At 41.2% G+C, this 11,856-nt stretch overlaps 1 protein-coding gene across 1 annotated transcript; it reads left to right on the plus strand.

Annotated features, from left to right (window-relative positions):
- Positions 1-391: 391 nt before the first annotated feature.
- Positions 392-11,586, plus strand: ca12 (carbonic anhydrase XII). The gene is made up of 9 exons (XM_049574334.1): positions 392-500; positions 842-862; positions 3,797-3,976; positions 5,082-5,224; positions 8,774-8,869; positions 8,947-9,010; positions 9,195-9,352; positions 9,501-9,627; positions 10,263-11,586. Exons 1-9 carry the CDS (start codon positions 437-439, stop codon positions 10,913-10,915), a joined length of 1,506 nt encoding a protein of 501 aa, XP_049430291.1. The 5' UTR covers positions 392-436; the 3' UTR covers positions 10,916-11,586.
- Positions 11,587-11,856: the final 270 nt, after the last annotated feature.

Here is an 11,856-nt window from a genome sequence, read left to right on the forward strand (position 1 = left end):
TATGAACGTGACGTTGCATTTAACAGTAATTTTGGTAGGATTACAGATATTGACAGGTGGGCAGAAGTGTGAAGGTGGCACCCCACCTGTCAACATCTGGCAGACCCATTTGTAGCTCACTTTTATTTTGCTTTCTTACCTCCATTGTCACAGAGTCCAAAGAGTCGCGCATGTCCTCCGCGGGCAGCTCGAGCCCCTAAATGAGTGACTTCGCTTGGATGCGGTCGCCACCGTCGAGCTGTCACTCTCCGGTGACCCGATGACTCTGGAGGCTGGTTTTGTTGTTGCTCTGACGTCAGCGCGAGCTACAATGGAGCTGGCAACATGGGTATAAAAGCCGGTTTGAAGGCTGGCGCTCTGGTGCTCCAAAGCTCCTGCTCTGTACCGGGTTAACGTCAGGCTACACACTATAGAAGGGAGGGCAGAGGGGATCAAGATGCACTTTCTCAGCTTGACACCCATCGTTTTACTACAGCTGACTTTCCTCGCTGTGCTGCATGGTAAGAGCTTTATAAAGTGCAAAAAGTATGGGATGCACATAGTTTGGATGCACTTATAGGTTTGTGTTAAGAAGAAAGAAGAGCATATTTGAGCCAGGTAGCACTTTGAAGGGTTTTGAGTAGAGAAGATGCTCCAGGCAGGTGTCTCCATCCACGTGCACGCGCTCTTTTGTGGGTGGAAACTTGTCTCTGAGATGAATACTGTTCCAAATAATTCTTTTCTATTTGTTTTTGTTTTATTTTATTTATAAAATGACTATAATGCTGCATCATTTAAGTTCTATTCAGTTTTATTTTAATGTGCACATCCAAATTATTTTGGATTTGTTTGTTTGTTTCAGGTGCCAAATGGACATACAGTGGTAAGTCTGATAATGTTTTCCTTACAGTCTGTCTGTGGTAGATCATAAAAGAAATATGTTTATATATATTTTTTTTACATCACCAATTTTCACTTTTGCTGCATGTGCAGTCCCATTCCATGTGCACATGTATGTCTTGATCACTCATGGTAGTATTCCACCTTTAAACCAGCATAAACTAACTGAGTATTAGAATTAAATTTGATGTAACTCTGAGTCAGAGAAGGTGTTATGGTTGTTTTGTCCACGCTGTGAGCTGTCAATGTCACAAGACACAAGTTATAACAGTATGGATGCTTTGTGATCAAGAGGGGAAAACACTCTATGACCCTTCGTTGACCTCCAAAGACAACCAGCACTGACATCCCTCCTGTCACCTCATGTAACTGTAGGGGTCATTACAATCTCTGCAATCACAACATTTCACAAGTGGCTGACTGCCTTTGTCTCATGCCGTAAGGTCTTTGGGCAGTCATGACTGTGTCTTACATAAACTGTGCCCAGAGCTTGACCTCTTGTCATTGTGTCACTGCTACTGGAAAGTTTGTCGCGTTCAAGGACTAAATGTTAAAACCAAGAAGTAGGCAGGTGAAACACTTCTGTGCTTATTCTATGGGAAAAAATTAAACACAAATACCTTTATAGTATACAGATTCTAAATGCACATCAGGGATGAATAAGAGAAGAGCTACTTCTCTGCGCAGTGGTTTATGGTCGAATAATTATAGTAAGAGAAAATTATACTTGTTTTATTCAGACCTCCGAGAGAGGCTGATCCACTCCTTTTGATTACAGCATTGACTTGGCATTAATGGGAGCAAATGGCCCTTTGTGGATTCTACTCACACAGCTGTTCGTCTCCTATTTGTGGACACTTGAAAAAAAACATCTAAACAAACATGCAAAATTAGATTAGGAAAATTATATGTCAAAAATATGTGTCAGCACGGGGGATCATCAGTGTGTCAAAATAAATGATGATTCACCCTGCATTGCACTTGGCCACAGTCATACACGTGGATGGATCATACACGTGTTGGATCTTTAAAAAAATGCATACAGTGCAGTTTGCTTCATAAAATGCAATAATCAAACTATTGGAAATCTGTGTTATTTTAGACACAACAAATTAAATAAGAGTCAACGTTAAAAGCGTTGTGATAACGACTGAAGAAAGATGTAATGTGTTTAAAAGGAAAAAGCTCTCTGGCCTCCTTTGAAGTGCAGCGTGGTGGATTTCATCCTCAGTTACAGTCAAACCCTCAAGAGTCAAGAGGCCTTGTCATAGTCATAGTAGTCAGTCGTCTGCAGGGCTGGTAGCACTTTCTGTTGACGAGGGCACAGCTGAGTCATGCCATTTATCTCCACCTCAACACTCCACCCTCTGGCACAGGACAAAACAGTGAACCTTAACACAGGAGTAAGATAAATGATGTTGATGATGACTGTAGTTTTCTCACCCCACTCTGCTACTGGTTTGTTTCCTACTGACCAATGATGTCACGCTGGACCATCTACTTATATAAATCTCCGACACACACATTTAAAACACAAGAAAAGTCCCAAATTTTCTTGAAAAATGACCCACAGTCATGTGTGTTCTACCAAGAACTGCCACGGGGCCACCAAAGGCCACTGAAGGCCATTATTAAAGGGCAGACTGGGTCTAATTAAAACAGCAAATGAAGTGGACACTGAGTAATTATAGCCATAGGAGTAACTTTCTTCCTTATTATAGGGAGGGTTTGCCTAAATTGAACTTTGTTTCCAGCCAGTGTTCAGTGATTTCACAGCTTCACTTGATGCCTTTTGGCATGTCTTTTACAATCAATCCACATTTGTCTGGGAATTGACAGTCAGGTTGGGGGCAGGCTTCATGTGGCATCATTCATATTTAACCACGGTCAGCTGGCATATTGTGAATGGTGGATTTTTTGATGAATGCTGGAGAGAAAATGAATCAGTGACAAATATGCAGAAGTGATGAGAGCTCTGGTACATTCAAGGCTCCTCTATTCTGCTACAATCATTGTTATTTCAGATTTGATAGGGTCTATTCATAGCAAACTATGAGCCTCACTTCAAAATGAGGACAATGTCTGAAAAGCTCAGCATCGTTCTTTACACAATCAATACACTGACTGAAATATCAGAAATCAAGAGCTTCCTGACTTTATTTTTCCCTGCATCATTTCTCCAACATTTGTCTTTGTCTCTGGTATTCTCTTCAAGGCCAGTTTGCCTCTGCAGACATGCCATGGAGAGACACCCTCATGCAGCTGAGGTCACTTTGTACGCTGCACGACTTTATCTGCAAATGTGGCCGTTTTCGGTGTCCTATGCTTTATAGAAACCTCTCATTTGGAGAGAGACAGCGTTCTCACTGGCTTTTCCCGCAAACAACAGCCTGGTTCTCACTCCCGCTGATTTAGAGAGGGCCAAGAGCAAAGCCAAGGGCCTCTCCCATGCCGCCTTGTGCACAGATAATAATACTTCACTTTGATTACAGATAAAATGTTCAGTGGGCCTAAGACGAGCCCTGGCCCTTTTTGGAGCCATCCTCTGTCCAGCTTCACTCTGTGGCACGCTTTGCCCATTTGCCCTTTGAAATGGAGCAGTTTAACATTTGAACAGGCATGCAATGGATCCCTCCTACTGTTCTGAAGTGAAATATACTTTTTGGATTAAGGATTTGCATATATGTAGCACCAATGTGCAGCATAATAAAGCAGAGAAAATAGATTGGGGTTACATTAGGGTGCAGACATCTTCAAAAGGTGTTTTACTGATAATAATTAACACTGATGCAATTTTTGCTGGTTACTTATTTATTATATCATGCTTTATGATTTTAACTGATGCTTCATGTTTTTCATAATCCCCTTTCCTGCTGTGGGACCATAACGGATTATCTTATTTTATCTTATTTCACAGGGCCAGAGGGAGAGCACCACTGGCCCAAGAATTATCCATATTGTGGTGGTACTTTCCAGTCTCCAATCGACATTAAGTCAGACCTACTGAGATTTGACCCAAGCTTACGTCCAATTGAGATTCATAACTACAACCTGTCGCCCCATGAGCAGCTTACACTTGGAAATAATGGGCATTCAGGTGAGTACAAAAAAATCAGTGTTTTCACCTGAGCAAATATTTAAGTGCATGCTGTGTTTTGTTGGTCATGGTATCGAGACATTCTTCAAATGAAAATGTATTGCCAACGTATTCATTGGAAATGGTCCCACATAAATATGTAGAAGTCTGTTCTCACTGTAGGGACCTAATTTCTAGGTCAACCTACAGAAAATGACAGGAGGATCATCTCTCTACATGTGCCACAGCAATTTTCCATAATCACTCTCTTATTATCTTTGCTGCACTTTCAGCCAAAGAAAGAGCTCCATGTTTTGTCTGGGAAAATATGAGCAGAGATTAGTCATCTGTTCTGCCTCCGCTGGGTCTGATGCATCTTGACATAAGACACCAGCTTTGGTTTGATGTCCGTTATCTATACACGACAAGGTCTAACATTTATTTGCTAAATATAGCAATCAGAACAGAGACACAGAGACAAGCATGCCTGTATGACACAGAAAAAAAAATATTTTGATGACTCAGGCAGATGAATATGATTATTCCATCAAATTATAGATGTTGAATGGTTTTGTGTTTGAAGATAAGAGGCTGTTTCAGTGAGAAGAAAGTGAGGTTGTGTAAACAGTATGTTGCAGAGCTGGTGTCATTTGTCTCTTACACGTCACTTTAAGCATGATGTAGATATGCTGTGTATGAGAAGTTTCAGTGGCTAACCATATAGCCGAACATGCATGTAATGTCTGCCCTGTGCTGGTGCTGTCATGTGAGTGTAGGTAAACTGTTGATGTGCAACGACCACCAGACAAATGCTTATGTGTGCATGCCTGATGGCCCTCAACGCCACAAGCCGAGTGGCATCATCAGTGTGACATGCGTCTGGAATAAGCTGACCGAGGTTTTTCACTTGTAAACATTCGTCACACACTGACGAACATGTGGAAAGCGCCCTGCGTCACCCCACCATAAAGTAAATGTAGCTACGCAGCTATACAGAGTGGGCCACGTGTCGCTGGCTTCCTTGGTTTAGATCAAGTTGATGTTCCTTGATCCACTGATGTTGACTGAAGTAACTCCTATGCTCCTTTCTTATGTGTGGTGTGGCGTCACGTCTCCTGATCCACAGTGCAAATATCACTGCCCTCTAAGATGTACATCTCCAGCCTGCCTCATCGCTACACTGCGGCTCAACTCCATTTCCACTGGGGCTCTTCCAACAGACCTGCAGGCTCTGAGCACACGGTTAACAGTAAACAGTTCGCAGCAGAGGTAAATAAAGCAAACTGCATGTCTGACTACCCACTACTGATGTCATCAGCCAGTTATAGTTAATAGTTACTTCGTAGGTTATGATTTCATACAACATGATGCATTGTTATTGAATACATCACCCAGTAATAAAAGTAATAATATCCCTAAATGGCATGATATATATAACTCTGAATGCTGCCAGTTTACGTGAATATTTTTTACTTTGTATACTTTAAAATTAATTTTGCTAATAATATGGTAAATGGACTGCACTTGTATAGCACTTTTCTTTTGACCACTCAAAGCACTTTTACACTAAATCACACTCACCCCTTCACACACAGTCACACACTGGTGGCTGAGGCTACCATACAAGGTGCCACCTGCTACTCAGTAACCATTCATTCACACTCACACACTGATGGAACAGCCATCAGGAGCAATTTGGGGTTCAGGATCTTGCCCAAGGATACTGGCGATCTTCCAATTGGTGGACAACCCGCTCATCTGAGCTGCAGTTGCCCCTAGTTCTTGACTTACTGTACTTTTAGTGAAGTAAAATTTTGAATGCAGGACTTTTGATTTAACTTTCATATTCTATACTGCACTCAGATTAATTACTTGGTCTATTTTGTAAGGTTTATGTATTTCAGTTACATATAAACGTGTCTATCCAATCAAGTCAAGTAATTCTAACATCAGAAAAAGGAAAAAAAACACACCACCATTTACGTAATTAAACCAAATAAAGGGATGAAATGAACAGACTATTAGAATAAATGCAACAACAGCACTAAAGCACAGCAATTTACTTTAATAAAGTTTTTGTAAATACTGTTGATAAATTAATTTATGTTTGAAATATGTTGATGTTCATGAATTGACCATATTTACATGAACTTTGTTTAAGTAAATGAGCTATAGAAACATACATTTTCATAGTCTGTTCATCTCAGTTTAATTTAATTTAATTTAATTTAATTACATAAATGGTGCTTTTTTTGTTACTGTTTGAAATACCTCACTCAGTTAAATGGAATTTTTTTTATGTAACTGAAATACATAAACCTGACAATAGACCAAATAATATCTTTGTGTGTGTCGTGTTGCTACTTTTGCTTAGATATTGTGGCAGAGGGTGAATATGTGGTTAGTAAATAGTGATTAAACATCTCTCACATATCTGCAGTGCCAGCTGACAGCATCTCCGGCCCCAGACAAATGACTTAATACTTGATGACTTAAACATGTGACACTTGACTGGCGGAGGAATCGGAGACACTGACTCCCTTGGAGGCTTACGGACGCTGCTCAAGCTCAAAAGCTCTGCATCTGCATATTACTGTTCCAGTTTCTTGACGCTGTGGCAGACACTCACTTGACATCCACTTAGCAGTCAGACAGTTTCCAGAAAGCGCTTATTGTGCATCTTCCACTTTGTTGTGTGATTGACTGTAAAGTGCAATTGAATGCTTGTATAAAACACAGTCTAATTAAAGAGACTGGGATGTTTTAATAGTAGGCAAGTTACTAGTCTTTAAAATCTGGATTACTGAGATTATAGAGGACAGTTAAGGTCACGGTTTGTATTTTCAAAATAAATCATACCTATAAAATTGGTATATTTTATCACTTAGTTACACCCACTAAAAGGCAAAGACATCATTCCAGTCAGCCTCGGGATGTACAGTGTGACAGCATGTCTTATTTCTGCAGGGTTTAAGGAGATTAGAGTACCAGGCTATTATATGCTTCGGTTTTCAACCACCCCTGGAAAGGAGTGGCTGTCTGTGCTATTTAATGTGTCAAGCCCAGTAAGCAGTTTTCACACACTAGTTTGCTCCATTTACTTTGATAGGCTAGTTGAAGTACAGCGGACAGTGGAGTTTAAAAGCAAGAGTGTTTTTTACGATACAGTATAAACAAAAATAGGAGACTTTTTTTTTTATATATAATTCGGTATCATTTGAGTTACAGTGGCTAGAGGCTTAAATAGTTACAACCTGTGTGCTTTCATGTGACCATGCCCTAGCTGCAGCGCAGCCACATGTGAGGTGCTGTGGTTTGACCTGGAGTTCTGAGTGGACACGTCGAAGAGCATGCATCTTTTAAAGTCTCTCCAGACTGCAGAACCACAGTTCCTTGATGACATGTTGTTTTGGAGGGATGGAATGATGGGAAATTGAACATTTCCCAGAAATAGTGCAAATGTCCACCTTAATGTCTAAAACAGAACAAAGTTCGTGAATACAATTTCGTCATATTCTGCCAGAATGACTAACATGCCTTTGTGTTGAACCCAATATAAACATACCACATATGGTCACCAAAACAACTGACAGTCTGGTATTTATGTATGTGCTGTAAGGATGACTTACTGCGATACATCTGCAGTGTTTCTCATGTGCCTTTGTCATAAACTTCCTGCTGATAATACATCCCCTGAACACCACACGGTATTCCCAATCCAATCAACATCTACCCTTACATGGAGCAGGTGTTATGATTGGAGCAGGTGTTATGATTACTGGCATTTGTTGGCTTCAGATTTGTTTTTCATTAATTAATTAATTTTCTGTGACCTGTTAGGAGTCACAGAGGGGCTGGAGCCTATCCCAGCTGACACTGGGCGAGAGGTGGGGTATACCCTGGACAAGTGACCAGACTATCACAGGGCTGACACATAGAGACAGACAACCATTCACAATTACATTCACACCTACGGACAATTTAGAGTCACCGACCTGCATGTCTTTAGACTGTGGGAGGAAGCTGGAGCACCCAGAGAAAACCCACGCTGACACAGGGAGAACATGCAAACTGCACACAGAAGGGCTCCCCCTCCCTGGGTTCAAACCAGGAATCCTCATGCAATATTAAAAGCAGCTGCACAAGCAGGACTATCTATCACAAAATAATGTCTGACTAATTTTCTCCCCTCTTAAACCTTTATTGGCAAGAGATTTACAAAATTAAATAATCACAGCAGCAAAAACAGTTTGGAACATGCATTCATATGTTGTATTTATTTTTTATTCATGCAGTCCTGTTGATAGATTCATTTGTAGCTTTGTACCAAAGTCGCAACGTCTTGTAAAATGTCCATTTTCCCATCTTCTTTCCAAGTGTGCTTCTTGTTGTTTCACCATATGTGTCAGTTTTTCCATTAAGGAGATTTCTTCAACAATTACGAGTCATTGGTCCCGTGTTGGGGACACTATTTAATCCATTTCCTACATTCCCTTTAACTTATAAATAGTGGTTTAAACAAGTATCTGTTGCTTCCCTTTATACTCTCTTAAGAGAAATTGGAGAGATTAAGTACCACACACCTCAAAGGGAGCTTGTATCTTATTATCTGTTGAAGCACTTTACATCCAATTTTCCAAAACATTTTCAAAAAAATATGAGTGATCCACACTTTCTATCACTTACTTTTCATCTTCATCTTTTCATCTCAGCAAATCAGGTTTTTCAACCCATCACCTCAAGATTTTGATAATTTCATACTATTTTTGTATTTTTTGTTTCTTCCGCAGGGTCTTGACTTTTTTCTCTCTTCCACAGATGCATGTCGTACACTACAATTCAGACCAGTATCCAAATATGTCCATGGCTGTAGACAAATCTGATGGCCTTGCTGTGCTGGGTGTCTTGATTGAGGTGAGATATCATGGGAGGGGGACGGAGGTGTGTGAATTTCTGTGGAGCAGAACCATCTAACTGTGTTTGTCATACAGGTGGGAGAGTTCAATCCGGCCTTTGAGCAGTTTCTGAAGTTCATCAATGGTATCAAATACAGGGGTGAGTTCAAAGTCTGTATGAGTAGTATGAGTAGTGACCAATGTTAGCTACCCAGTGATAAATAGTCATTTCTTTGGAGTCAGAATCTTCAAAGTCTTCATCAGCTCATTCGTGTGGTCACTCTGGACTTTTCTCTTGGTGTAAATAGTTGTTAAACGGTTACAAATTGCTTCTCTTCTGGCAGATCAGAGAGTACAGGTGCCCGGTTTCAACATCAGAGCCCTGCTGCCTGCACGTTTGGATGAGTATTACCGCTACGACGGGTCGCTGACGACTCCTCCATGCTACCCCAGTGTGCTGTGGACAGTGTTCAGGAATCATGTCACAATATCTCGCAAACAGGTACAGATTTAATATTAGAATAATAAATTAAATTTTAAACTGGCGTTAAATTGTGTTTTCAGACATGGTCTTCTCCTTTACGTTCACCTTAATTGGCGTGGAAAACTCTCTGGACATAAAATGCTTTTGTTTTGTTGTGTGTTTTTAGTTCCTTGCCCTGGCGACAGCCCTTTACTCCTCCCATGCCCAGGACTCAGCCCCCATGCCTATGAATGGCAACTTCAGGAAACCGCAGCACCCCGACAGCCGAGTTGTTCTGGTATCTTTTAAGGATGGTGAGTATGGTCTACCAACTGGGCTTGCTTCATTATTTCAGCATGATTTCAAAGGTCACATAATTGACATAGCCACTACGCTGCTTTAAGAATGGCAAAGGGACACATTTGAATGATGTATGGGCATTTTTTCAGGGTTGTCACACTTCTATGCTATCACCTGCTTGTGGTTGAGCTGTCGCGCTGACGTCTCTCTTAATTATCTTCAAAGTTGATTGACTTTGATGGGCTTGTTGGAAAGTAGGCCATCTTTTAAGACACAACAAATTAACCATCCTCTTTGACATACTGAGGGAGTCTGCAGCCCTTAAATTAGTCTTTAAAGGCTTACTTTTATGTGGTTGACTGGTGTACCACACTGTATGGTATTTAGCTCCATATAGTGTGGTATGAATGTGCATGTTTTCCTCATTTGCAAAGCTTCCCTCTCTGAGCTATGCTTCTCTAATGGCAATGAGGAATCCTTCGCTATCAGCTTTCACAAGTGGCATTTAGCAGGCGATGGCTTGTGCTTTTAGATTATCACTATGGGCAGTGGTGTTGCATGCTGGCCGTGAAGGCTCAAAGTCGTGCCAAGGAATATCCCATGGGCTGGGATGTTTAACGAGCTGTGATTGGCTGTGTGTCTGATGCAGGCAGAGGACTGCAAGGTACTCTTACAGCCGCATCTCCACTCACGAGGAAGCAAATCGTTCAGCAGCTGCTGGTCGGCGACCTAGCTGACCTGGCCGATGAAGGGCTCTATAAGCTCCTACCAAGTGGCTCAGAGAAGCTCCATGCTGGCAAGAAGAAAGACCTCAAGAACCAACAAAGTGCCACTCTGGCCAAATCCAAACAACAAACGCTGAATCCATCCCTGTGGAAGAAGAGCCAGACCAACCGTTCTGTGGGAAAGTTAGGGCTGGCTGAGGACGCACTGTGCTACGTCTCACTGGAACAGAGAGTTTTCCATCAGCTCAAACAGTCTCACGCTGAGAACCAGTTAGTTCAGGCTCTCAAAGATGCAACCTTCCCTGAGCTCAACCTCAAGAGCTACCTGGAGTGTAGGTCAGACTTAGCCCTCCCCACTATCCGACACATTCTCCGTGGACGGCCAACAGATGAAGCTTTGGAGTTAGATCGCTCTCTGACAAAAGCCTTGATGAATAATGGCAAGGTTTCCACGGCAATCAAACAAAGCGTGCCAGTTACAAAATATGGCGGTTTCTCCCCAGCTACTGTTCCCAAGAAACCACACAGCCAGGGTTATCCACATCCTTGGCTTTTGCCAATGGAGTGGGAAGACTAGAGAGATTCCTGACATAATTGTGACTCACATTATGTCACTTTTTGTAGCAGACATCATTGTGTTTCCCACAATGAAAGACTAATTTTTAAGCCATGCCCTGCATTCCTTCAGTCTTTCTCACAAATGTATTTAACATTAAATTATTTTTGCCAGTATGTGCACATAATAATACTTTCTCACGAAAAAAAGTAGTTTGAGTTAATGTACTGTAGTTTTTGTCTTTGCAAACATACGCCTATGCATAACCAGTCATTACTAGTGACTCAGTGTTGCAAGAAGCAATTGATATAAATTATTTACTTTCTCACAAAGACTTTAGCTCTGTTTGCACCTTTTTGCCTCGCCATAAAATACTTACAATGCACATACTCTACGCTGTAAAATCTATATACACCAAGCTACATATAGTCCACAAAATGTCTGGAAACGAATATTTTTAGTGTCATAGTGTACGCCAAGTTCTGTTCTATAGTACGGTAATTTTGGGGCTATAATTGCTGTCTTGCACAATATAAGGATGCATCATAACCAAAGCACTCGCAAGAGCTTAAGGGATTTACGTCATATCTCTGTCTTCTGTCACAATTTGTTCTTCTGTTCAAAATGCCATTTACAATAAAGAAAGAAACAGCTCCTGTACATAGGGAATCAATAAAAGCATTTTACATGAAGCATATTTTGCAGATTTCTTCCCCGCTGCATTTTGCACCTTTCACTGTGAACTTGTTTTTAAAATTGAGTCTTTTTCAGGAACGCACAGGGCCGGAGTGTGTGCCAGCACACACTGGCCGATAACTGTGCCAAACTGCCTGAAATAGACTCACTGTCTCATTTAAACATTATGGTATAGTCTTCAGTTCAGTAATATATGTCTCAGCAAGAAGATTCTGGGCGGCAGAAATCAGAATGCAGCATGTAACCCAGAGGCGATGGTGGAAAGA

The sequence above is a fragment of the Epinephelus fuscoguttatus genome, linkage group LG4, assembly GCF_011397635.1.
Source record: "Epinephelus fuscoguttatus linkage group LG4, E.fuscoguttatus.final_Chr_v1".
NCBI lineage: Eukaryota > Metazoa > Chordata > Actinopteri > Perciformes > Serranidae > Epinephelus > Epinephelus fuscoguttatus.

What these genes read in the sequence shown, in the direction of transcription:
- ca12 (XM_049574334.1), top strand. Translation starts at nt 437, where the DNA reads ATGCACTTTCTCAGCTTGACACCCATCGTTTTACTACAGCTGACTTTC. An exon ending in GTAAACAGTTCGCAGCAGAG is followed by an intron (nt 5,225 to 8,773) that starts GTAAATAAAGCA and finishes TCTCTTCCACAG; the next exon opens with ATGCATGTCGTACACTACAA. An exon ending in TGCTGGGTGTCTTGATTGAG is followed by an intron (nt 8,870 to 8,946) that starts GTGAGATATCAT and finishes TTTGTCATACAG; the next exon opens with GTGGGAGAGTTCAATCCGGC.